Source organism: Amblyomma maculatum, chromosome 8, assembly GCF_055883805.1.
Source record: "Amblyomma maculatum isolate TAMU_Amacu chromosome 8, ASM5588380v1, whole genome shotgun sequence".
Lineage (NCBI taxonomy): Eukaryota > Metazoa > Arthropoda > Arachnida > Ixodida > Ixodidae > Amblyomma > Amblyomma maculatum.
Genome location: NC_139351.1, coordinates 104,544,145 through 104,571,785, shown reverse-complemented (window position 1 = coordinate 104,571,785; position 27,641 = coordinate 104,544,145). Strand labels below are relative to the sequence as shown.

Below are 27,641 nucleotides of genomic sequence, written 5' to 3'. Positions count from 1 at the left end.
GCCTTGCTGATCCCGGGGAGGACGCGTGTCAAGAAAAATACAAAAGACACAAAAGCGCACAAAAGAACACGGGCGGCGAGTTTATTTCGGGCACTTCTGGAACCAAGGCTTCCTTCCTTCACACCGGCCGTCGCCGTTCTTGACGCGGCCGCCCTTTCCCCCTCGCAGCTCGTCCCAAGTTGAGACGCTCCCTTAGACTGTGTGTTTCATTACGTAATACGCTAATCAGTTCAAAGTTAGTTGTTAAAGATTGTCGCGCCACCTTTCGGAATAAAAATAAGTTACTTTTAAGAACTTGTAAATGCTCTAATTCAGGTAAATTGTGATGCTGCAGCTCACGAGCGGCGTTTGTGCCTGCTAGTGTCCTCATTATGGCCGCCCAACGTGCAAAGGGTTTCGAAGCGGGGATTTGCAACCTGGTGCAATCTAAAGAAAAACTCTGTTTTCTCCTCTCCTCGCTAGCGCGCCTTGTTCATTTTCCGAAGGCCTCCTCCAAGTCCCCGGCGTGTGTCGGTATGGAGGCTTTCGCTGTCCCGTTGTCGACCACTTCAGCTGCTGCGATCCCATCGCGGTAAGCGAACTCTTCTGTTTTTCCAGCTGACTGGGTCGCGCGAAGCCTGACCTGTGTGCTGATCTGTCGATCACGGTTTTAGAAGGTGACACTTCAATGACCTCGCGTTAGTTTCGATGGTGCGAGGCTTGTGCGCAGGTGTATCGGAGTTGCGGCGAGCCGCTTTGTTGTCAGCTGTGTGTGTGTATGTGCGTGCGTGTATGCGTGTTGGCGGCCGGGTTGCCGCGTGACAGTTAGCCGGGCTCCGCTGCGCAGACACACAAGGATAAGCGCTCGTGGAGTCGTGTTTAGTCTTCACGCCTTGAGTTTGTTGCACCTCTACGCACTCGCTTGGATGAGGTGGGATGCTTGCGCACTCGTGCGTGTCAGCGACTGAGACAGATAACTGTAGCCCTTGTCGAGCGATCGAGTCGGCCGTATTTTGAAGACCCATTTTTCTTACAGTGTATGAGGGTTTTTTTCCGCAGCCCGTTTAAATGCAGCGGGGTTTCTTAGATTGCTCAAGACTAGGACAGGCGCTGCTGCTTATGGGAAGCTATAGTGAAAAGACCGGGATGGCCTTATTTCATGTTGTAGAGCCTTCATTTACTATTACATTTATTTCGTTTATTCGGGGTTGCAGGTAGTATCTGGTTGGTTCAGCAATCATCCATTTGTATATAATGAATGTATGAATGAAATGGCACTGTGCTTTGTTGAAGTGGAGTGCTCGATTTCACTAGGTGCTCTGCTTCTGTCATGCATTACTAATTTAGTTCTAATCTTGAAATTTCGTACGCACTGTGCAGCTTCACCGTGATTTCCGACTTTCACCACCTGGCTACGTTGCAGAAAAATAAAAAAGAAAAGTTGCTTGCCAAATGATCTCGCGCTACGGGCAGCTGTGAAATTTTTAATCGTAAGGATAATCAGCTGTACTGAAAAGTGAAGCTCTACTACCCTCTTAAACATGAACCGAATTCACGCACAAAAAAGAAAGAAAAAGTCGTTTCGTTGAAACTTATATTTCGATGTAGTTGACGTCTATCTACAGCTTATGTCGGGAAATCGCTATGCTTTCGTTACATTGGTCACTGAGGTGCATGCCGCCCTATAGTTGTCTTCGATCACAAAATGTCAAAATACTGGTTTGCAAACATCAACATGCGGTTTTTACAAACCGAGGAGTAGTTGTCTATTACGACACTTTCGAAGCGCTCCAGGTGCGTCGCCGGAAACTATCATGTGATCCTGCTTACCGACAATTTGGCCGACTAAGAATGTTACCTAGGTGGGCCGGCAGAGGGCGCGCCGAATAATGCAGCACATGTACTCACGTTGTCGTGTGTGACGCGACCTCCGTCGAGGTTGAAGTAGACGCTTTCATTTTGTTAAAAGAAAATAGGAGAGGGGGGGGGGTGATACACTCCATACGAATGACAAAAGCGGTGATCGTTTCTGCGGCGATCACGCACCGGACCCACAACTTTCGATCTCATGCAGTCGATCCCGGATGTATCGAACCCGGATATATCGAAGTATTACTTATATCGAACTCAGAATATCCCCTTGAAAATTATATGCAAAAATATGAGTGGTGTCCGCATTTATCGAACTCTCGTTCAGCGGAACATTCGATATACCGAACTGCACACCGTGCCACTTCAAGGTGTGATTCGCCTAATGGCACTCTTACGATCACTTTTCGTTACAAAGCCGGGCGTAGCCTTGAACACCGGCTGGAAGCGCGAACGCTGTAAAACTGCTTGATAAAGTGAACGTCGAATTTTCTTCAAAAATTTGGTCTGGCGTGGTTGTATTCAACGCGACACAGCTGTCATGTGGGGAGGCCGAAGTTTGGTGCACTAGTTGTCACGCAGTAAAGCCAGCCTTACGGGCCGAAGGCTTGCGGTGTCACTCGCGTGGCCTTTGCTGCTGAACGAGACGAAAAAATACACTTTTCCCTATTTTAAATGAGTTTATAGTTTACCGGTAACACTATTAGGACTCTTTTATGACCATGCAGCGACTGCTTTTCCCATATCACCGTCTGTAGCAGCTTTGGTGTGAACCCCAACCAAAACATTGCATTTGTGCCGCGCTGCGTGATATCCGAACAGCGCGAGCTTCGACAGTGCGATCAGCCCCTGCCAAATACTTTGAGCGCACTCGTGTCCACGAAGTGGCACGTGGAGGTGCGTCACTCGTGTCCACAGAGTGGCGCATGGAGGTACGCGACTAGACGCGCCTGCACGTTACCCCTCTCTCGCTACCGAATAAATGTTTTTCCGGGAGAACTGGCAGGCTACCCTACTTGCCTTCTCCAATCTGAAAGCCCAAAAGGCGATTGTGAAACGAGTAATGGCGGCAGCGGAAGCCACTGAGGTCTCGTACTAGGGGCTCCACCTAGTGTTGGTGAGGTGAAGGGCACTAAGGCTGGTCGCAGAGCAACATCTATGTAACTCCCTCTTTTCAGAGGCAATATACGTTTTTACCGCGGCCACCACCACCATCACACAGAGAGTCCTTTTCGACGACGCGTAATTCCGTCTCCTCAACGGTAGGGTCCCGCAACTTTTTTCTCGTCACTGGTTGCCTCTCAGCGGGTTAAACGGCGATTGTTACCGAGAGGTGTGTGTGAACGCAACCTAAAGGTAACACTCACTAAAGGAAGGAAATGATTACATCGAAAATAATTAAATAGTGTTAGCGTTGTCATGCTGCAATTGTCTCGTGGCTGTGTTCACGACTGGTTTTGTGGCTATTAAGAACGTATTCTGGCCCGCTGGCGTCAGTATACGGAGAAAATGATTACGTGCCCCCACTGTACGATTCTAACCTGCGGCGGCATATCTCATTTACTTTGGGAATGCCCTGCTTTTTCTACTGGACGCCCCGAGATCGAACCCTACCGCCTGAACTACCGTTCCCTTCTAGAAACTGATGCTAACACACAGATGATATTTGCCAAGTATGGCTCGCTTAGTGGCCTGGTTAGAGCAATGTGATTCGAGTGACGACCTTAACAATGAAGATTATGTCTACTCCCCTTTATCCCCATCCATGGCCATGAGCCTTCCCATTCAATAAAGGACATTCAATCAATCAATCAATCAATCAATCAATCAATCAATCAATCAATCAATCAATCAATCAATCAATCAAAAAATCACATGATGCAACCTAAAGGGGAACACCCCCCAGGAAAGATATTGGTAGCTACGCGCTCGGCTCGCGTGTCCATCGTGGGTCGCCGCGCCCGCGGCGAGCGGTCAGCATGCCGTCAGGCAGCACATCGCTGCGGGGTGGGTGGTAAACATTTATTGTCTACCATGTAAACGAAGGCGTTTGGGCTCAGGCGCTCACAAATCTAGGTGGAGCTCCTATTCCGGAGCGCCAGTGTGGATCGTCTCGTGAGCTCTAGCGACCAAGGTAACGAAGCGTTCCGCTCGGGGGTGCACTAAATTCACGCTTCTGTGTTACGGAAGGGCTCAGCCGTTAGTATGTCTGATATTTCAAATTATCGATACCTCGAACTGACCTCCTACGAGTTTGATATATCCGGGATTGACTGTACATATTAAACTAGTACTTCATAGAATTTTTGTCAGTGCACGATGTCGGTGAGATGCGATATCAGTGCACGGTAAAGATTTTCGCGCGGCCGAAAGTTCCGAAGCTCTCCACTAAAGCGTTCCCTATTTCTAATGTCAGTTTGGGACTTCAGACTCGAACACTGTTTCAGGTTGTTTTCTTTAAAAACATTTCGCGCATCCCAAACTTGCGATCACGTTTTTCTTTTCATGTTAATGCCTAAAATTTTATGTTTAATGGAAATCTACAACACTTCTTATATGGAAATAAAATATCACATTATTGCCTAATATTTATATTTGAACTGCATATTATAAAAGAGTACATTACCTTAACTTGATTTCATCACGCTGCATGCTATACGGTGTAACTAATAATGAACTTCACGAAAAAAATTAGGGAGGTAATTCTCTCGGTTAAACTTAGTTATACGAGCGGAAGGTCGCCTAAACGTAGACGCAATGGCTTGGCTTAATTAATATTTGCTTCTTCCCGGCGAGCTAAAATCGGCGGGATGATCAGACTCCAGCCTGGCGCCTGCGCTCGACTTGGCGCACTCGAACCGGCGCACGCCTCAAACATGGCGACAATGAACGTTGTTGTTGTTGCGACTGTAGGAAGAAGGACAAGGAAGTGCACGGGCCTGTTACTGGCTCTGTAGCTGAGCCACCTCCGCTGCCTCGTGCAGACAGAGGAGAAAATAGAGAAGAAAAGAAGAGAGAGAGAGAGAGAAAGACGCGCGTTGCAACAGCCGTCGTCCGCCACCGAAACGGCGGCGGGTGCAATGACAGCCTACAATAGGTACAACTGCGGTGGCAGGCTAGCCCCCGCCGCAACGGCGGTGACCTCAATCCCAGCCTCGTAGGGCCAGGAGCGGCCACCCTCCTATCAAGCGCAGGAGAATCAGCTGTTATACCCTTGCCTAGTCATGTTAGGCACAACTGCGAGGCTCCGAGCGAGCGCAACTGCGGCGCTTCTCGATAGCGATTGATTGATTGATTGATTGATTAAAACTAACTTCCACCGATTGAGGAGGCCCCCTACTCCCAGCTCCTGGCACGCAGGCCTGAGGAACGGGGGCTGTAACCTTCGCGACTAAGGACTGGCGAATATACATTGGTTATTCGCGGCCTCAGCTGGCAGGCGGACGGCTCTTTGCTGGTCAGCGGGGACGTCGCTTCGCAGCAGGGTTGCCCAGGCTTCTCTATTTTTAATGTTGTCCTTAGCGCCCGGAGTCTTAAGGCATTCCCAAAGTATATGGTCGAGGGTCTCGCTCGCTTCGCAGGCTTTACATTTATCTTTTTTTTATCTCATCTATCTGGGTGTGATAGTGAATTACGTGACGTGACGTTATAAAGACACACCTCCGCTCAGGCGGCTGACGGTCAAAGTCGCCCCAAATTTGATATTGGGAGTTGCGCTGCGGAGAGTAGGGGCTCTAAAATCATAGTAGAATGATCCAACAAAACTCAGAAGATAAGCTTAGGACTTATTATGTGCGAAAGCGCACCCGCACGAGGCGCTGCCGCGATGCCTGCTGCCTACGCTTTTTTCTGTGGCGCGCGCCACCACGTGACCGGTAGCGCGATGCCCTCTCATTGCGTCCTCTTCACTCCTCCTCTTAATGCCTGCGCTGTTCTATGCCATGTGATGAGATGATTAAGGCATAAAATTTTAGGTACATATGTCCTCTGTTCGAATCCCTATCGGAAGCTAGCCTCTAATTTGATCAGCATGATGCACGCTAAATGGAAGCGAAATGGCATGGGGCTACATGAGCGGTCGCGGCTCAATTTTGATATGAGAGAGAGGTAATTTGCCGCCGTATGGAGGTCTGTTAGTGATGCTGTATATGAGCAAATGGTGCACTGGACGCGATATGCTGGCAAGGGACCTGAAACAGGGACACCTGTTATGCATGCCGTCGCCCCACTCGTCGCTTACTGCGGCTGGACAAAGGTTGTTAGGACGCCATCTTTATGCGTACCATGGAGTGTTAACGCTGACAGATTTGTGTGTAATAGGGCTAGTGGGGCGTTTGCCTTACAACAGTTTTCCATTTTTGACAGGTGCGAATAAAAGTCATTTCTCTTCCACAGTAGCGAGGGTGGTAATGACAAGTGCTCCGCGCTGATATTGATTATTCTCACCTTTACCACTTTCTCTGAAGATTGCAGTAGATGTTGCGTTGGTGATGACCTTTACCTGCACATTATGACCATGTACTGTCAGATTATGTATTAAAGGCGTTAAATGGTTGCACTTCTCGTTACAATAAAGGTACGCGGTGCAGGAGCACCGAAGGGGCTACGCAATACGAAGTTAAATTAGATTTTTTTTTTAATCACCAAGATCGTACGAAACTACGTGGAAATTTGTTACGCACATGAACCGCAGTCTATGTCTGTTGCTATAAATGTTTACATGTAACATGTTTACATGCTGTTACACTGCAGCAAGGATGCAATAACGTGGGAGTGGAAATTAAGAAGAAGAAATGGGCATGGGCAGGACATGTAGTGCGAAGAGAAGATAACCGATGGTCGCTTAGGGTAACAAACTGGATTCCAAGGGAAGGAAAGCGTAGCAGGGGGCGGCAGAAAGTTAGGTGGGAGGATGAGGTTAAGAAGTTCGCAGGGGTCAAGTGGATGCAGCTTGCACAGAACCGGGTTAAGTGGAGAAATATGGGAGAGGCCTTCGCCCTGCAGTGGGTATAGTCAGACTGATGATGGTGACGATGAAAGCAACTTCATCCATGTACTGAAACATTATGTAGGTCATCTGGTCACTGGAAACATTACACTTTGTATTTCATGTTTCTCGGTGTGGAACTCTAAAAATGACGATGTTCACAACATTTGTATATAGTGCGAAATCACAGATTAACCTTTTTGCTGATATTGTTGTCTAGTTACGACATAATAACTTTTGCACGTCACCTTTGATGACGGCACCTTGTGGTTATGATATGCTAAGCCACTTTTGCAAGTCATATTGATCACGTGGCTTTGATATTATCGATTTCTAGTTATAGCATAATATGCCACTTTGAAAGTCATCTTGATCACATGACGTCCTCAATTTCTAGCTACGACATACGCCACTTTACAACTCATCCTGTGAACCAATTATTAATTTTTGCTTAGCCATATGACTTAATACCGTTATCAGTTTCTAGTTACGACATACTTCACCACTTTTGCATGTAATTTTGAGCCCGTGATTTTGATGACGTAATTAGTTTATATTTACGACATACTGCTCCAGTTTGCAAGTAATTTTGATCGTGTTACTTGACGTATCATTTTATAGCTGCGACATGCTACACCACTTGTAAGTCATACTTAGTCATGACTTAATTACGTCACTCTATAGTTACGACATAATACCTCACCTTGCACGTCATACTTGACTTATCGCAGTGGTCTCATACTGCGCTGCTTAGGCGTCCAGTGAAGTGTAAAAGATACTGCGCCTTTCCTTTCCTGTACACCATTTAAGTTGCCCGGTTTACAATGCGCCGGTGGACTGTGCGATGTCAGCGCACGTTTAAGAACCCCGGGTTAATTGCCTTAGCCTTCAAATAAGGCATCTTTGATAGCATGAGTCGCCTTTGAAAAGCGCTGTATCTGCCGCATTCCTCATTGGGAACCTACGTGAGGTAGATTGACGTGAAAGCGTTAGGCGACTTTGGTAAGCTCAAAATCTCAGGATTAGTGCTTTTTGCGCTCATAGACATAAGCTGGTTTTTACAAAGCCTGTATTTACATTGCAGTAAGTTAGTCTGTTTTTATGAAAATTATGCTGGAAACTGATTATGATGGTAATGATCCGAAAGAAAAAAAATCATTTAATTTCCTCAAACAAAATCTCAATTCCGGAGCCCTCCACTACGGCCGGTATTTATTCCTTCCTTCGCTGCATCTTTCAACAAATATGCTCAAGCTTCTGTATCAGCTATAGATCCTTATGTTTTATGATATCTATAGATATTGTGTTTTAGCAGGCGGCAGTTGTGGCAACCCTGCATTGCGTAACCACCATAATGTTAGGCGGTTCGAAACTAAAAGCACACAAAAGAATGTTTCTGACGCGTCGGCGCTGGTCTACCAGCCTCCGCCCTGCTGCATTTGCAACGCCCGTTTGCAACGCCGTCCAACCAGAGCTCAGATCTCACCGACGCCGTGTCACGATTCTCCGTAGGCTCTCTCTCTTTCTTTCTCCCTCTCTCATGTTGCATTGTGCGTGCCATGGCTGCCAGTAACGCTGCAATAACGTCACGTGAATAAGCTCTATATAACTCTCATACCAGACACTCCGACTGCACGGTTCACGTGTCTACCGAGAATTTAGAGTTCTGCTTCTTAAAATGTTTTCTTACATTCGCGCCTTCCTTACCAACTGCACCGCGGAGGTTAATACAAGTCCCCACTTCTCCTCCCCCTACGCCCTTCAAGGATGGGTACCCCACAAGGCTTTGTATACTATCATGATTCCTATTCAACGCCGCCCTCATCCCACTCGCTGCTTCTCTCAACCACATACCGCACCTTCGAGACACATTGTACGCCGATGACATCACCCTATGGACCATCACGGGCAACGATGGGCAAATAGAAGACACTCTCCAGCAGGCAGCCACCCACATACAACAATACGCTCCACTATTGGCCTCACCTGCTCCCCAACCAAGTCAGAAGTCCTAATTATACGCCCAAAACCCTGCACTCTCCCTAAAACATCCATCAATATAACTCTGGAGGGCCAGCCTATACCGGAGGTAGACACCACACGTATCCATGGGATCCACTCGCAAAACACCGGACACAATAGTTTCACTATCAATAAGCTTAAAATCACAACAACTGTACTGGCACATCTCATATCCAGCACGTCTGCACCAAACACTTAAAGATGGCATCTGCCACCTCATCCACGCCTACTTACTGAGCCACTTTTTGTGTACAGCTCCATATCTAAAACTATACCGTAGGGAAATAGACACTTTAGAAGCACTCCTCAGGAAAGCATACAAAACCGCTCTCCCCCTCCCCCTCATACACAAAACTCAAAACTCCTACAACTAGGACTCCATAACATTATACACGAGCTAGTTGAAGCCCGCAGACAAGCTCAATACTTACGGCTCACTAAAACCGCTATAGGTAGACACATACTTCATAGACTGTGTATCCGAATACCCGCCAACCACCCACAGCTTCTCCCCCTCCCTAAACCCGTACACCACAACCTCCTTACTAGTCGAACCTCTCCCACGCAGCACACACCTCGATTACCGCACGCAGAGCGGCCCGCGGACGCGCCCTCCACAAATACTACGGTTCCGAGGAGGGCGCCATATGGGTGGACGCGGCTTGCGCGGGCACATGCTCTGCAGTGGCGGTTGTGGACAACATGGGGTACTGACGCAGGCTGCCGAGCGTCAGCTCTACCCCCCACCCCACCCATTCCTTACCATCCACCACCAAATCATGTGGCTGCCTGCAGACCTGAACCCTCCCCACTCCCTACTTACTATCACGCATGCACCCAGGTGCCTTCACCCAATCTTGTTCCTTTACTTCCATCCCACCGCAGCCCTAACATATATCCTGATGGAATGCCCTGCTGATACTCCCCCGCCGGGCTTGGAGCTCTCCACGTGGGAGGAACGGGAGGCCTTCCTGCACGCGGCGGACCCACATACTCGCATCGGCAGAAGACCGCCATCACGCGCACCACGTATTTACTGCAGCGGCACGGACTGCCACGCCGTGCCTGGCCCGGGCTCGCGGCCCGCACCAGTGGACATTAAAGTTCTCTCTCTCTCTCTCTCTCTCTCTCTCTCTCTCTCTCTCTCTCTCTCTCTCTCTCTCTCTCTCTCTCTCTCTCTTCTGCTCCTTATATTTCCTCGAAACTACTTTTACTTTTCCTGAGTGTTCCTGTGCTGCCTCTCATTATTTCGCTCTATCCTTCATTACTTAGGACAGAGGTACTTCACTTTTCAATTCCTCAAAGCCAAATTTTAATTCCGATGTCCTCTACTACGGTTTTTCTTATTCCTTCTTTCACTCCATCAATCATCCCTTTCCAGCCGACGCGTGCGGGTTCCACCGACAAGTGAGACAACTAAATTTCAAATCGGAGTTCTCCAGAGCCCTGCGTGGTGGCGCAGTGGTTAAGACGTCCGACTACTGTTCCGGAGTACTCGAGCTCGAACCCGAATGTCGGCGGCTGCATTTCGATGTAGACGAAACGAAGAGGTGGCCGTGTTCTGTGCGATGTTAGTGCACGTTAAAGATTCATAGGAGGTCGAAATTACTCCGGAGACCCTCATTGCGGAACCTCTTTCTCTTTTCCACTTTTACTCCTACCTTTCTCCCTTCTCTAACGGCCCTGTTCAGGTATCCACGGAAACTGTGACAGATAACGCGCTTTTCCTTTCCTATAAACCAATTTGTTTACTCCACAGCCTCCACTACGCACCTCTTTCTCTCTTTGTGCTTTCCCTCCCACCTTCTTCCCTTCCCTTATGACGTGGTGTTGGTGTCCACGAAAAAAAGTGTGACAGATACTTTGCGTTTCCTTTCCTGTAAACCAAATTATCTATTTTTTTCCGGAGTCCTTACTGCGGCCTCTCGTCTCTATTCCTTATTTTACTCCTATCATCCCTTTCCTGAAGCACTGTCGAGGTATCATCGTGAAGTGAGAAAGTTAATGTGCTTTAAATTTTCATGAAACCTGTTTTTATTCTACTGCAGCCCTCCGCTATGACCTCTCTTCTGTTCCTTCCTTCTTTCACTCCATTTTTCCTTGACTCCGTAGTTGAGGAGGTCTTTACGATGTGATTTGGGGTAGTAAAAACATTTATTTAAAGAGGAGTTTGAGGCTCGAAGGCCCCTATGCCCACTACTAAGTCTCTCCAGTTTACTGCACAACATCCCCAGTCTGCAGTACAGAGTTTACGCCGATGGCTTCACCTTGTGGGTCACACAGCGCAGTGGCAATCAAAATGAAGAGAGGAGGAGGGTGGGCCAGTATCTCTCTACGACTGGCCTTTCCTGCACTGCTACGAAATCACAGTACATTTACCACCCCGAAGGTGAAAACCACCGAAAGTTGCGTCCTTGCTCCCTGTGCAAAGAAGCTCCATTCCCCAAACAGAACAGATCCGTATCCTCGGTCTGCATCTGCAAACCAATGGAAGCAAGTACACTGTTCTCAAACGCATAGTCCAGTCTACTAAGCAAAATGATTGACTGTTCAGGCGGGTTGCTAACGTGGATGCTATAGCATGCGAGAAGCGAACCTCCTGCGCCTGCTGCAAACTTCATTCTGCAGCCGCGTTTCTTGCGTCACTCCAGATCTTCTTATCACTCGCCTAAACATGGATAGGCTCGATACCTCCCACCGCAAAGCATCCGTAACAGCTTCGGGTTTTCCCACCTCAACTTCCACAGCCAAGCTGTTGGCACTCGGTATTTCCAATACAGCTCAAGAACCTGTCGAAGCCACCCTTACGGCCCAATACCACCGATTGTTGCTAACTCAAGCCGGCCGTGCTGTTCTGGATAAGGTGATTGGAAAACATTTATTCGCCAAAATGCAGATGCAGACGGTCCGCTCTAGATGGCCTCCAATCCATGGCTGGCGGCGACCTTAGTGGCCCTCTCGGTGGTCAGCTCGGATCCGGGCATTCAAGCCTTGGCCACCGAGTGGACAAGGTGAAGATTCGTCCCTTTCTCGCTCCATTGATATACCAGGACCTCCTTCGTTCTCACCGAGCGGGCCTTAAGATTCCTCCCATTCTGAAGCAATTGTTTTATTATTTTATTTGATACATACTGCTAACCTCCTTGCGGAGGTTGTTGCAGGTTTGGGGTATAAAATGAAAGCACAAAATGTTGACAGTCCACACTTGCTAACTTTTTACACAATTCTATATGGCAGTGTGGAACAAGAAATAGAAAGGAAGAGAAGGATATGATACAATACAATACAATATGATATAATGCAATACAATACAATATGGTACAATACAATCACCTTAAGGCACATGTTTCACAATATTTGTACATTCACCAGGAGCACCATTATGGGCGCTGCGAGGATTGAGCCTACCAGCGACAGCGGCGCATCGGGATCCGTCCTGAAGTTACATATATACAGATGCAGTCACGCACCACAGTCATCAAGCTATGGCTGCCGTAGTTGTTCCTCTGTGCCACATGCAAGTTATTTGATGAATGTAAAACACTACCGACCCCATTATCGCTGAGAAGGTCGCCATAGCGCCAGCCATGTCTGACCCTGCTACCAAAGTTACTGGGACTCCCAAATGGCAATGACTTTAACCTAGGACGTATCTCGCAACAAGCCTGTCGTGTATTACGCGTTATCTTTCCAGGCTGCGCGCTTGCTGTCAACAATATATCCTGACACATTCTCTAACGTTCGCATCTTTTGGACCAAAGCCTCCCCTCCCGGCAACGAGAGTGCGCACGCTCTTGCCCGAGCAGCAACCTTCGGTACTATAGCTCGCTCTACTTCTGGGCGCTGTCGAAGAAGGCAGGGGAGGAAACAGACACAGCGTGTACTTGCACGGTTCTTTACTTTTGCGTCCGCTTCATCAATATATGTCAACCAATCACCCAGTACATCACCCAATCACCAAGGCCGAAGCTGTGGCAGGGCGACTATACTTTAAACTCACCAAACCACAAGACTATCGACAGCTGCTCTGGAGGGGCCTGCAGGATCGCGCCGGCACGTGGAGCACTAGACTGAGGGCGTCACTTGGGAAGAAGCGATTAATATGCATTAACCGTTGTTTCTTCTCCTCCCGAAACGAAGAATACTACTTCAAAAGAATGTTTCGTTTGAAATCGAGTAATACTACCCGGTGAAGAATATAAAAAATTTATCAAGATCAAAATCACTTTATATTAAAGCGAAAGCTTTGCCAGCCCCACTGTACAGAAAAGCTGTTGAAATTAGCAGAATTAAAACTGTGCCCTTGATAAGGCAGGATTGTAGAAAACATATTCCCCAGCCGACCATTACACGTCGAAAGAGTGGCGACTGGGGACTATTGACTCCTGACGAAGTGTCGAAAAGTTTGGATAAATTTGTGAACACAGATAAAGAACATGTCCCATTATCTGTTCTCTTTCTTGGTTGCTGTGTTAGAAAAAAAAAAAAAAAAAACTCGGGGGTTCAACGCTACTGAATCGAATGTGGAGCGAAAGCTTGTGCTGCGGATGACCGAGCGTTGCATCGAACACAACCAGCGTTCTGTTGAACGTGTCAAACTTCACTGGCGTTCTGTGCTGAACACACTTTTATGCCTGTTACGAACGTGCCTTCCTGGCATATGGGTAACTTGAATTCAAATGCTATGGCAGGATGGCTCTAATGTCACCCTCCCATATGAAAGAAGAGACTCGAGTTGGCGAAACCGGTTGCTAAGCAACAGGACGCTCTTTCAGGCATCGGCAAATTGCTCAAGGATAGCGTAGTGTACCTCTCGCTACAAATTATGGTTCACTCTTAAGCTCCGCCTTTAAAGGTATGATGCGATAGCGTAGTCTACCAACCCAGATTTAAGCCCCGCTTTAACTGAGCTGTATGAACGTGGTGCGTAGCATAGGGGTAACGTGGGTTCAAATTTCATGGCAGCCTGATTCTAATGTCACCCTTCTACGTGAAAGGAGAGGCCCGAGTTGACGCTCTTTCAGACTCCGGCGAAATGCTCAAGGATAGCGTAGTGTAGCTTTCGCTATAAACAATTATTGGGGACAGTTAAACTCCGCCTTTAAGGGTATGACCCTATAGCTTAGGCTGCTAGTTCACATATAAAGTCCCGCTTTAAACAAGCAGCATGGACGTGCCTGCGTGGCATAGGGGTAGCGTGAATGTAAGGGTTCTGGCAGGCTGACTCTGATATGAAAGAAAGATTCTGGATATGATATGAAATATTCTGATGAAAGAAGAGACCCGAGTTGGCAGCTCCTGCCAAACGTAACATCACACAACCCTATGCATCCATTCATTGCGCGGTCATGTCAGCTGCCAATTACCGGCCTGCCAGCACCATTCATGATTTTCAGGATGTTCAATTTGTCATAATATTTAGTTTGGCGCTTTTCAACTAATTTCTTAATTACTTTACCAAATATGGAAGCATACAAGCGAGGGTTCGTTATCGAGGTGCAGTCATCTTTAAAAATGGGTGCTATCTATACCGCGCCTGAGTTTCACTGAGAAAACAACGCCTGTTCCGAACACTAAATATTATTGCAGTCAGAACGTTGGATACGAGGTGGTAAGTCAGTTTATTATGGTTGTTCGAGCTCTCACTTTTTACTTTCAGCTCGTGTTAGCAGATGAAACTCATTCAGGTTTGGAACCAACACTGGTTTGAACAACAAAACCAAAATGGGATTCGTTTTTCGCATCTCCTTGGAAAAGTAGCACTTTTCGAAATTCATTTTTGCTTGCTTGCCACGATGACATCGCTCGTTCGATAAAGGCGATTAACAGAGAATGATGGCTTAGTTTGTATGCGCAAAACGAAATAACATACGTCGCCAAGCTGTGGACGTTGTACACGTGATATATATATGGAGGTGTATAGAGTGTACACACTTAATTATAGGTCAGAAACGTAAGTATCGTGAACATAATTTGGGTTTGGCTTGTGAGATTTAATGTCACAAAACGACTTTTGATATGTACACAGAATTTGTCACTAAGTGCGAACTTAACGCTCTTTCTGCATTGCGCTAAATTCGTATACCCAACCAGTTCTAACATTGGTTTACGTAGCATTTTTTTTTCGCCGTTGAATGTTTTCTAAATGCGTTAAGGTTGTCCCAACACTATTTCAGTGTTGTTCATTTGCATTTCTTGGTGTTCCTTTGCCTGCTGTGCTTTATATATAGTAGAGAACACACTGCAAGTACAAATTACCCTATAAAGGGTAAAAAGGGAGTTAGCTGTCATATCGCTCGCTCTCCTTTAGGGCAGGGCATGCTGCCCAAGCACTATGACAGATTTCCATTACTAAAAATGTCGTGAATACCAACTAGCTACTGAATTACTTGGGAAGCATACCGCATCTAGAATACAGTGCGCTAGAAAACTGGTTACTCCCCTTTTACTCCATTCGTGTTTAGAGTGTAAAAGGTATACCTGAAAATCCTCGCACCCAATGGTTTCTTCATTTGCCTCAGTCGTTTACCGGAGTGTGTTGCGCGGCCACGCACGGGGTTGAATTTCGAATTTAGAGGCTTTAGTGGCGGCCTCTCGTGGGGCTTCCTGCATCCATGGAAAAAAAGGCGCTGTTGAAGGCGTCTGCCAACATGTCGACATAGACGCATTGTTGCATGTCTAGACACAGCTCCATTGCAAGGGCCGACTCCGACGCGAGCGGCACTCACAGAAGTGGAGGCGGTGGCGCTTACAGTGGGGGACACCAGAGAAAAATAAGAATGGGATACGCGAAACATAGCCATCTTGAAAGAAATCCAGCCAACTCCCTAACTCCTCATACCTTTTCTGGGTGTAACAGAGTTGGCATTGTAATTCATTCATCTATAGTTGTTTTGCCTCGTTTGCGTGTCGTAATGCGGCAGAAACCATGCACTTGTGGTTAAAATTAAATATGCACCTAAATGGTCTGGGCGCGATGGCAGGCGCGCGCAACCACCCCAACGAGAGTCAAGGTGCTGTTGCGATAAGCAACTCTTGCAAGAATAAACGCTTCTCTCTACTGTTTTACCCGGTTTCTTTTTTCAAACGCAATTGCCCAATGTGGGCTGGGGCGGATTGGCCAAGAACACCTGGATTCATAGTTGGCACCGATTCGCCTGCAGGAAGCGCTGCCCGCGTCGCTTGTTCCGTCCAAGAAATCCGACAGTACAGTTTGAGACTTCCTGGCTATTAAGAAACCGTTCCCGCTCTGAAACCGTATAGCTGAAGTAAAGAAAGGTGTTAGTTTCTTTTTTTCTTTTTCTTTTTTCTTTACCAGCGCGACGGAACGATACTGTCTCGAACTCTCTAAAATACAATAGGTCTAGCTCCCACTTTCAACAGACTTGGAGGCCATCTTGTTTCTAGGCTGCAGCAACGCGTTATTATCCCGATAGACCTTAATCTTGAATGCCTGCACAAAGAGGCCGTCGAATGTGTGTTTGTGTGTATGTGTACGGAAGGGGGGGGGGGGGGTTATGAAGCTGTTTTTACTCAGCGGGAAATCTTAAACCATGAAAGATTGCAGAAGAAAAATCTCGAAAACTGCGCTACGCCAAGAGGTATCGACATGTACTGGATGTTCTGGAAGGGGTCGAACATCTCGGCCCATCTTGGAGGTTTTCACATGGTCGTCACGGGGTGGGACGTTGCCGTCAGCAGCAAACTAACAGGCAGGTGTAGCACAGAAAATACCTTTTTATGGAGCTGACTTAATTGTGGCCGCAAATTACTAAGGAACTCGTCGGCCATGATGCCAGCAAAAGTGGTCGCTTGTCGCCGAACTATAAATGCTTACAACACCCGCTGGTGCTGAGTTTAAAGTCGGCGAATAAACGTCTAGATAAAGCCACCAAAGGTGACAGCAACCTGAAATAATGTTTAAGAATGCGTGAGAGGACGCTGCAATAATTCGACAGAAATCTCAGCGCATCTTAGTAGGCGTAGTAAAGAAAATTATGAATCGCGCCGGGCGGATTTCGCGGCATGCGCGTTACAAGTAAAGTGATAAAGCTGCATGCCGGCGGCTGCTGGCAGCACCAAATAAAGATTGCATTATATGCGACCATATCGTCTTCACCGAAATGGCGTCGTTGTGTCTCGGATCTACCCTCTCAGATCGTTCGGAGGGAAATGCAATAAATGCAAGAATATAGGTTAGACCGAACTATATTCGGTCGAAATTACTCCGTAGCCCTCCACTAAGGCTCCTATTTCTCTCTTTTCACTCCCACCTTCCTTCCTTCCCTTACGGCGCGGTTGAGGTGTCCACAGAAAACAAGTGAGACAGTTACCGCGCTTTTCCCTTCCTATAAATCAATCAATCAGGTCGAAATCTTAATTTACTTCTGAAATTTAAAAGTAAAATCCGTGAATGGAAAACGTATACTGAAAAACATACTTACTTTGAAACAAATGCCGCCCGACCGGCTCCTAACATTGTATATTTTCATTTTGCGCACAAATGCTGCGCATGCGTGCATTAGACGCCAAAACGACATGAAATGCTCAAGCATTCTCAGTCATCCGAACTCGGGTCGGGTGATGAGCGCTCGTTTCCCACAGGGCGTCGCCTCTGTACCATCCACTGCGTTGCTGGCGCTGCAGAACTGGGGAGATATGCTTCCGGGAGATACTTGCGTGCCGACACCAACTACAAATAGTTGGCAGCAGTGGACTTCGTAGGCGGCCGGCCGGGATGGAGCTGGTGTCGCCCAGCATCCATCTATTAAAAAAAATTCGGGCATTTTGTCTTTACATTGCTTATGCGCTATTGATTTAGCGCAATTTAACAAAGTCGTCATGTCGAACAGCTTATTTTCAGCCGCCCATTTTTTTTTCAAGACTTCCGTAGTTTTTACGCAATGACAATTTTCCGCAATGACAAAAAGTTAGCAGTGCTTGAAGCGGTTAAACCAAATTTGAAAATCAATGGCTGTTTTGGTTTATTTCGCTAGTACCGCGTATTCAACTGATGTCATCGCGCACCTACCACGTCATCCTCGACGTTATTGACAATCGATCACCTTTCAATGTTAAATTCAAAGTCAAAGGTTATGGTCAAATGGTCAGCTAGTATTGCGGCCATGCACTAGCTTACCATATCATAACACATTCGATGAGGCGTCGATAAACAGGCGAAGTCCTAGTTTGACCTTGGTTCAGCTTCAACGTCACCCGGACGGAACCAAACGGTCCCCAGGTTTGTACCTGGAGAAGTAGTGCAATCAGTTTAAAACTTGGATCTACTTTTCGGTTTTTACAGTAAAAAGATGACTGACGGTTGAGGATGTTGACGTCTTGCAAGTTAGAATTCACTAAATCACATTTGTGAACGACAACTCCAGGAAAGGGTAACATTATTTGCTCGATAGATAAATCAGAACGCAAAATGCAACGAGGGAGGTATATAATTGACTCGCAGGGTGACCTAATGAGGACGAACCTTCCCTATTTAACCGTTCCCAACCGCTGTTCGATGGGATGTGTCATGCATGTCCTTAGTAGCGGCTGTATAGCTCCTCTTTCCTTCTGATGTATCCATTGACATCTCAGTTCATCCACGGAGTCCAAAAATATATATACACACGCATACAAAGCGCTCGTTCTGCCCGAACGCGAGGTGCCCCGACTGACGTGCATTATAGAACCCGTGTTCGGGAAGCGAGTCTCATTGAAACATTGCAGGGGTAGATGCTGAAACATACTTTGAGAAATTGAAAAACATTTCCTAATATGTATAGTGCACTTTGTCATTGTTTCAGATGTACTAGGCTTTGAGCAAGCATAGAAAGAGGTAAAGATGGAGTACGCCGTCGAGGGCGAGTTCTTGCGGGGCCGGTCGTCCGTTGCTGACGAGGTGGATGACGACGAACCCAAGGCGTTCATCGGCTTCTGGCCGCGGGCTCTGGCTGACGACGCTCCAGACGTGGAACAGGGTCCCTGGGCGTCGCTTCCTGACGTCCTGCTGGAGGCCGTGTACAGCATGGTTCCCATCGCCGACCGGTACTCCATGTCGCAGGTAAAAAACCCGAAATAACTCCCTTGCTCCTCTCTAGGAAAAAAGAGAATACGTTGAAGGCGATCTCTTGCCCGCTGCGTGATTTCCTGGCTTGGCTATACATGTGATTTGTTAGAGAACGCGCTGATAGTGACCAACTGATAACTGCCCAGTTCGACACACTAACCTGACATATATGTTGATCAGCAAGGCTGAACAATACCTCACGGTGACATTGTGACATGAAGGCAAAATGTCGTTTCTTACGCACCGCATGAAGATAAGCTAAGCTTATTGTTATAAGTTGCTGTTCAAAGACTCCGCGAAAATATCCAGTCGCTCATTGCGTACAAAACTTGCCAGATCGCGTGCACAAGTCCATCCTTACATTGAATACGCTCCCGCAGGTATGCCGCAATTGGTACCGCGTCTTCCATTCTCCCCAAGTGTGGTCCGTGTTCGTCCTTGATGACCGGACCATGACACGGCGCAAGTTCAACTACTACATGGGCTACCAGCATCTGCTGGACCACTACCGGACGCAGATCTGTGTGCACAAGATCGGCCGTCACATCCGCCACCTGCTCATTCCCGCCATGTCCAATTTCTTCAACCTGTACGAGTTCATGGTCATCATGGCGTACTTTGGCGAGCGGAACAACGCGCTGGGCCACCTGCGACGCTTCGACTTCACTTTCGGTTGCCACCTGCTCGGCTCTTCGGAGGGTCAGCGGCCACAGGACAGTGTGTTCGGCACGGGCGGCAAGTTGCTCGAGTCGCTCAAGCGCCTCATGTGCTGCTTCACCGGTCTGCGCCATCTGGCCCTGACGGACTTGCTCCTGGAGCCGCACGAGGCCAAGTTTCTGCTCGATGACGTGGCCGAGATTTGCATGACGACGCTGCGAACGCTTCGACTCATCAACTGCTGCAAGGAGCCGTATCCGTTTCTGCACGCTGGCGTGTTCCTCAACCTGAATGCCCTGTACATCTCGCCCCAGCATTTGGACGATGACCTGGTGACATTGCTTAGTTACACAGCTCTCCGGGACCTGCACCTGATCCAGACAACCTACACGGAGATGGGACTGCGCGTGACGCCCCGGGTCTGGAGGGAGTGCAGGAGATCCGCGCCTAGGCTTAGGGTGCACCTTTCTGTAGAGGGCACCGTAGCCAAGGAGGTGAGGTCTAGCTCTTTTATCCAGCTAAGGTCTTGTAGCATTCTGCACTGCTTCTACCCCAATGTAGCCAATTACAAGTCAAAAATACAGCGGCAAAATTTCTAAAAAAAAAAAGCCCTCTAACCAATACATCAACAGAGGAACCTCCCAGCAACTGAGGCAGGAAAGAATTGCCCGTCCCCCACCCCCAGCTCATGGCAGCAGGGGACAAAGGGCATCGTATTGACGAAAATGTTCAGCCCCCGAACTAAGGAAAAAAAAGAATCTGCCCAATCCCGGGAGACATAGACAAAGGCTGCTCTCCCTCCCTCTAGAGGGGAAGACCATTTGAGGACTGATACCATTGGCTGGAAGTTTCCTTTGAGAGGTACTTGCCGCAGCATTATTGACTCGTAAGGGGGCAGGGGGTGCATTTTTGATGGCATTTTGTTCGACGAAGTGCAGTGTTTTTTTGCCTCTCATATGGTTAGGAAATATTGTGATTTGTGTTTTCACGTAACGGCACTAAAAATTGTACATCGACCAAAGGCATAACAGATGTCGGGTTGCAGATTCCGAAGTGGTATCCGACTATACATGACATTCATGAAGTACCGGGTTGTATCGCAAGCGCCGCCAAGTACCCATCGATTTGCTAATGAGCATATCTACCTGAATGGAATGGTGCTAGTGTTTTCTCGGGCGAAGTGCTTGGGAAAAGGGCCTTGAATAATATAGTATATAGAAATATTCAACGTAGCAGAATTCATTTGAATCCGGCCTTGTTGCACCCTGAGCGTAGTATAGCAGTCGTAGACGTCCCTTAGAGAACCTTCTTTACAAGTGCCCTGTTTCGACTCGTGCATCAGCATTGTTGGCTATACGAAGCAAGTTGGAGGACTTGTTAGATTTATAACTCGGTCGTCTTAGTGCGCATGCCTCGTGTTTTTGCGCAAAACTACTTGGATAGCCCAAGAGTTTTTAACGACAACCACTCAGCCTTCGTCGCTGACAAGCCTGTTGAAGGCTGTTCCTGGCCCTGCGGGGCTGGGACGATAGGTCAACGCCGATTGCGGCAGGGGCTAGCCATGCCACCGAATTTTTATCTGTTGTTGGCCGTCATTGCACCCGCCACCGCTTAGGTGGTGGACGATGGCTGTTGTTGCGGGGCACGTCTTTCTCTCCCTGTTCTTTTTCTTTTTCCTCTACTTACTCTCTTCTGTCTGCATTTGTTTTTTGAGGCAGCGGAGGTGGCAAAGATCCCCAGGTGGTCGAAATTACTCCGTAGCCCTCCACTACGGCTCATCTTTCTTTCCACTTTAACTCCCATCTCCCTCCTCCTACGGCGCGGTTCAGGTGTCCACAGACACAAGTGTGACAGATACTGCACCTTTCCCTTCCTGTGAACCAATTATTATTATTATTATTATGGCTCAGCTACAGAGCCAGTTGCAGGCCCGTGCATTTTCTTTTCCTTCCGTTCCCAGAGCCACAACAACAACGCTGACAAAGCGTGCAGCTGTAGGTTAATAATAATAGTTGGTTCACAGGAAGAGGAAGGCACAGTATCTGTCACACTTGCTCTGTGGACATCTGAACCGCGCCGTAAGGGAAGGGAGGAAGGTAGGAATGAAAGTGAAAAGAGAGAAAGAGGAGCCGGAGTGGAGGGCTACGGACTAATTTCGACCACCTGGGGATCTTTAACGTGTGCTGACATCGCACAGCACACGGACACCACTTTGTTTCGCCTCCATCGAAACGCAGCCGCCGCGGTCGGTTTCGAACCCGGGAACTCCGGCTCATAATAGGGCGTCTTACCACTGCACCAGCTGTAGGGCAGACGTCAGTTTTGTGAGTGGAGTAATGTATTTCGGAAGTTTGACAATTTTAAATATCTTTGCTTTCTGAATATATGATAAAACCCTAAACTAAATAGTAAAATTAAGCGATGTGCCATGCTCCACTTCGAATATCAAAGCCTGACCTTGCTGAGCTGCCTTTTCGACTAGGGGGTACCTACACAGCTTGGAATGTTTTTTTTTAAAAGCGTCGAGCTGAGCATCAGAAAACCTACCTCGTGGCATACTCAACATTGGCTTTTATTGTTTCAGAGTGGGTGGAAAATACAATAACAAAAAAAAAAGACTTTCGCACCGCGCAAATTCTATACTGCACTCGCTGACGTCGGGTAATCCGCATTCATTTTTATTTGTTAACAGATCATATGGCAAGAATGTGCGCCGGTGCATTCCATAATCTACAAGACTCCTAATAACCAAGTGGGCCCAGAGTCTGCTCTAACGGCTGCCACGTATTACCCGGAAGATCTGAGGACTTACGCCTTCCTCGGATTGCCACGATTTCACATGGCCAAGCGCTTTGTCGACAGACCAGACTCGGCACTGGTGAGTTTCGTTATTATGCTGCTGATGTCACTTCTAAGGGGGTATTATTCTGAAGCATCTAGTAAACATCTTCCTAAAGTGTAATGCATGTATTTGGAACGCCCGAGTTTGTCCATAGGACGATTTGCAGTGATAGTTCTGATATCATTTTCTACAGCCGGGTTTGAAAGCTGCTTCGGAATTTCGTTTCACAATTATTTCGCTGAGTGGAGCATACATGGTAGCGCCCGCCCGCCTGCGGTGCCGGGTGTGCCTGCACCTCGCGAGTGTGTGCTGTCGGCCGCTGTTCGCTAAATCACTGTTTTGGTCCCGAAGTTTTGAGGTTCATCTCCTCCGATTCTGCTGCTTGAGTCCATGAATAATCAGATGAATTGCGTAGCATTATTCGTTTTTCGCGCCGAATCCGAGTATGGAAAACATGACTCACGGCGAAGCTTCCCTGGATGATCTGAATACTCTCCTCATCTTTAAGAGCCCACCAGCGCGATTCTCATTGCTGGTTCTTTCCTCTCAAAATGAGACACCTCGAAAGTTCTGACTTTACTCATGAGACGTGTCTCTAAATCCCGAACCTTCCCATTCTGCACCATCAACAAGTTAGCTGAACCCACTTCATCCCTTGCTCCTCGTCTCCTACCCTTCATGAGGCGTCCTGGCCGGCACTTATCGTATATGAGTCAAGCCGCCAACAGAACTTGGCTCTTTTTCGGACCGCCGTCCTTGTAAACCCTCGCCCAGCGCTGCTGAAAACCACGTCCGTAAGCGCACCCACAAGCTCTACCCTTGAATTTTAGCGTAGATCACGAAATACACCGCTAGCTTAATTCGGGCTTCGTTTCTGGTTGCACCCCATTTTATTTAGATGTCTTTATCAGCTCAGCTGTCACATGTAGGGGCCGCATTCCGTTGCGTTTTGTAGCGTCCGTAACGGCATACGCTACCAGGAAGTGGACACCTATGGCAGAGAATCAGCAGTTAACGTACGCGTGGACTGCAGTGAACACACACCGTTCGTAATTTTCGTCTTGATTCGTTTTCGAGGCTTTCCGCGGGCTGATTTTTCGGAAGCAAGCAATCTGCCGAGAAAATAAACAAATAAAAAAGGGGGCTTAAGCGCAGTTAAGCCAAGTTTGACGAACGATAGCTGTTGTAATTTGTTTTGTCAATACCGTGTTCAGCTGACACCATCTCGCGCGTGCGACTTGATCTCTAACGTTACTGAGGACCAGTCATCTTTCACAGCCAAATGTCAAAGTCAAATTGTCAGTTTAGCCATGTGGTCATGCACCAGCTTTCCACAGCACAGCACAATAGGTGAGACTTGTCGTTATACGGGCAAAGTCACAATCTGACCTTGGTTCAGCTTCAAGGTTACATAGACGGAATCAAGTGGTCTCGGAGTTTGTACCTGGTGGTATAGAGCTATCACCCTAAGAGATACGAACGGAGCCGTAGAAGAGGTGTAGCTGCAAACGGAAAATTAGGGCAGTAACCGGAACCGACCTCATCGCTGTTCTTTTCAGGTCTTGCTGTGCCGTTCGTGTCACCGACTGGAGACGCTTGTAATACGTGAGCGCATCTCGACGGCCACCGTCCTCCTGCTGGCCTACCACGGCCGCTCGCTGAGGCGCTTCATCGTGCGAGGCAACGCCGTGATCAAAAAGTGCGACTGGCCCCGGAACCCGGACTGGAGCGATGAATTTTACGCGTGGCTTCGGCACACGGCCCAGTCGTACGACGCAGTCTGTCAGGAAGTGTCGCAGATGCTGGGTTTCCCCTGGGCGCCCTTCACGGACAAGCAGTTCAAGACCATCGTGATGCACGGCACCGGTGGCAATGATTTCTACCCGGTATCGCCACAAGCATCCATGAGCGAGTTCCGCTTCCAGGCGTCCGAACACAGGCTGTCGTTCTCTTCGAGTGGCTCGTTTTCGCCCATATGAACATTGTGATGTGGCGTGACGCATCGTTCGCTCTTTCCGGATGTTTTCAACCGCACAACGAAGTTGACATATCTTGTTTTTAAATTATTGCCAAATTCTTTGCGGCTTTATGAGTACAAAGTACTTGGTTCCCTTCCCTTTCTTCGGAGCTTCAGCACCGGAAATGAATTTTGCTAGTAGTCTGCTTGAAAGGTTTAAATACAAATAAATAATGCAAGGATGTGAAATGCGAAGCAAGCGAACTAAAAACACAAAGGATCTGGTCAGATGAATAACTCCCATATTCGTCTCTTTCCTAGGCTCCGTTCTCATATATATATATATATATATATATATATATATATATATATATATATATATATATATATATATATATATATATATACAATGCCAGCTTTAAAATCATGAGACGTAAAGTATGCCCAAGTTTTGTGAAACCTAGTTCAAGGCATTTTTTTTTCACTTAGCACTAATGTTTCGTGATGCATTAAATCAGCATAAGAAAGAATGGACAAGAACTTGTGTTGTTTCACCGTACCTGTGCTGCAGAATTCCACTTGGCACAGGAAGTGACAGACTTTCCGTAGCCAGTGCGATTCTGATCTCATTTGCCAAGAAATTTTTTTTTTTTCAGCTTTGTGCCAAGCATTTTATTAGGCCAAATAACTGAGTGTGTCATCGGTTTTTATTCTAGTCGATGCTTTTTTCTGCCTCTACGGCAATGTTTTTGCGATGTTTGTACTGAGTTGTGTGCATGGTATTTTGACTTTCAAGGAAATGGTATGGTAGCGACGACCTTACTTATATGTTCTGTTTTGCCTCCTTGACATAAATTCGATTAAGTTAAGGTTTGTAACACTTTCACCGCGGCTTCCTCTGGCCTAACCATTGTTACTGCCTTGTTCCAAGCACCTGACGCTGGCTTGAGGGTAACGCCGTTAGATATTCCGAGTAATAAGCTCCTATTCAGCATGAGTGTAAAGGCAGCTTTTCATCGTTACTCTAACTTTTGTTGCTTGAGGGGGTTTTGAGCGTATTTTTCTACAATACTCATTTGGATGTTGAAGAATAAACTGTTGCATATGTTTTGTTGTTCACCGGTGTGCTTGAAAGAATAATTTCAGCAGCTTTGCACCGCATTATCATCAATGTTGAAAATTTGAAAATATTTCTCGGTCGCGTCAGTTAGGAAAAGTTGTTTCGGCAGGAACACTTGCTTCTACGTTTAACACCACTCCTTGAGATACACAGTTTATTCACTTTATATTACCCATCGAAAAAGACGGCAGAAAAGTTTGTCGCAAAAGAAATTTGCAATTTTTGATACTAGAAGCATAAAAACCTAGTACCAAAACGATTTGTATGACAAAATTTTCTGTAGTACTGTGCATGTCTTGCCGTAGAGACAGACGATATTAAAGTATTGTAAAAAATGCTAGTTCTAGACAAAAATTTGTCGTTACGAAGCACGAAAAAAATTATTTTTGGCACAATGTTGTCATTTCTTTTTTTTTTTTTTTGCTTTGACCTGCGTTGGCGTGGCCATTTCGCATGGTGCTCTTTCGTGTCGTCTGCTACACTGCCGTCCAATGTGTTTCCCACCGCTTCCCGCATGACGGCGCCACATCCTCCCGCAAAAGGAGGAGGGCGACGTCACTGTCGAGGATTCCTGACAAAGTTCGACCAATATCACACTGCACAGAAACGTTTCTATATTGCGCGCCTCTAGCAAATCTACTTCTGTTATGACGATAATGATACTAAAGAAAAAGAAGAACCGATAACAGCGCCACTACTCCATGACTCCGACGCCGCTTTTTGCATCATATCCGTCCGCGCAGATCCAAGCAGATCCGTGCGTCCGCGTCGGGCCAGAGTAAAGGCGGGGAGGTACGGAATGAATAGCTGTCATATAAAATTCCTGAGTGTAATGCTCGGGTAGTGACCGCCCAGCTTCATTGTGGCGGCGGCAAGAGTGCGCTGGACTGGATGGAACCACGTAAGCTGGCTGCTTCCTATTAGTTTCCGAGAGCTATATCGTCTGCATGGTTCTAAAGCCGTTGCATACGCGTTTTCTTTTGATGGTCCTTATGTTGAAGCGAACTTTACAGTGAAGCTATAAACTTATAAAAGGCGCAAAACCACTAGCCCTCGTAATGGAAACTTGATGTCTTGACTGTTACACAGAATTCCTACGTGACAAGTTTTCCTTGTGATCTAAACGAGAACAACACAAGGCGAAATTCTAAGCGCGGGGATTTTGAAGGCTATGCTCAGGCCAACAAGACCGAGTAGGCCGTGGCCGACTTCACAAAACCAGTTTAAGCAAGCATCTCTCCAGTAGTCAGTTCGCGGAAGCTCTTGGCGTTGTTAGTGCGCATTAGCATCAGCTCTGTATAGTGCAATGCATCTCTCGTGTTGTTATGAGCAATTAATTTTAGAGTCCCAAGTAACTTCACAATATTTCAGTCCCAGGTTTCTGAAAGACAGACCGTCCGCTGGTATTATCGGTATTATTCACAAGTTCTGTTTGCGGCATCAGTGACACACAAGCACCAGAAAGCTTTAACAAAACCTAAAGAAATGTGCACAATGCAGAAATATGACTAAACCTAATTTATTCAGAGGAGTCTGCAATTTAACGTATTATGCAGGTTAGTATCCCTCAGCTACAAGGGAAGCACACATATAAATACAGCTCTGCAGAAAAAAAAATTAAGAAAGGGTATGCTTGACATTCTAAAAGAGCTATCAGCACACTCCTTATTTGTCTCGTGTTTTTCTTTTTGCTGATAAATTGTGTGTGAAACATATTAGGTGTTTCTCGAGGTTCCTTGTTCATTTCTACAAAATTGTCATTCAGCCAGGCCATTCCGATTGTTTTATGCCCACTGAAATAGACATAACGTGTTGCGCTGGGCAAAGCTCTGCCTGACTGTGAAGTACAGGTGTGATCAGTGTAACTTGAAACGTCAAAGACAGAAATTGAAAAAGGTCTTGTCGCAACACAGCAGGGGATTGTGGTGGTTTGGCAGCCAGCCAACATGGTAGGTCATTTGCAATGTGCACCATGGTACATACAATTACTTCAAGCACCAAAGTTCCCGATGGTGTGTTTGCAGCTCATTCTTAGTGGAATTGCGCCTCTGCCTACCCTATGTGTATAAAGTCACATCAGTATTGCCTCCTCCTCAAAATGATTGGTGCGACCCATACAGAAATGACTTCATAAAGAGAGCT

The 27,641-nt window shown here is 47.1% G+C and overlaps 1 protein-coding gene and 1 long non-coding RNA gene across 3 annotated transcripts in view; both read left to right on the top strand.

The window, feature by feature from the left end:
- Positions 1-460: 460 nt before the first annotated feature.
- Positions 461-24,617, top strand: LOC146182083 (uncharacterized). The gene is made up of 5 exons (XM_084575600.1): positions 461-571; positions 18,661-18,917; positions 19,304-20,074; positions 22,273-22,458; positions 23,982-24,617. Exons 2-5 carry the CDS (start codon positions 18,699-18,701, stop codon positions 24,399-24,401), a joined length of 1,596 nt encoding a protein of 531 aa, XP_084431726.1. The 5' UTR covers positions 461-571; positions 18,661-18,698; the 3' UTR covers positions 24,402-24,617.
- A 1,626-nt stretch (positions 24,618-26,243) lies between these two features.
- LOC146182080 (uncharacterized) overlaps positions 26,244-27,641 on the top strand; it is a 133,995-nt gene continuing 132,597 nt past the window's right edge. For both annotated transcript variants that reach the window (XR_014700331.1, XR_014700330.1), the window contains exon 1: positions 26,244-26,400. This is a non-coding gene — a long non-coding RNA (uncharacterized LOC146182080). The remainder of the gene's footprint in view (positions 26,401-27,641) is intronic.

What these genes read in the sequence shown, in the direction of transcription:
- LOC146182083 (XM_084575600.1), top strand. Translation starts at nt 18,699, where the DNA reads ATGGAGTACGCCGTCGAGGGCGAGTTCTTGCGGGGCCGGTCGTCCGTT. An exon ending in ACCGGTACTCCATGTCGCAG is followed by an intron (nt 18,918 to 19,303) that starts GTAAAAAACCCG and finishes ACGCTCCCGCAG; the next exon opens with GTATGCCGCAATTGGTACCG. An exon ending in ACAGACCAGACTCGGCACTG is followed by an intron (nt 22,459 to 23,981) that starts GTGAGTTTCGTT and finishes TGTTCTTTTCAG; the next exon opens with GTCTTGCTGTGCCGTTCGTG.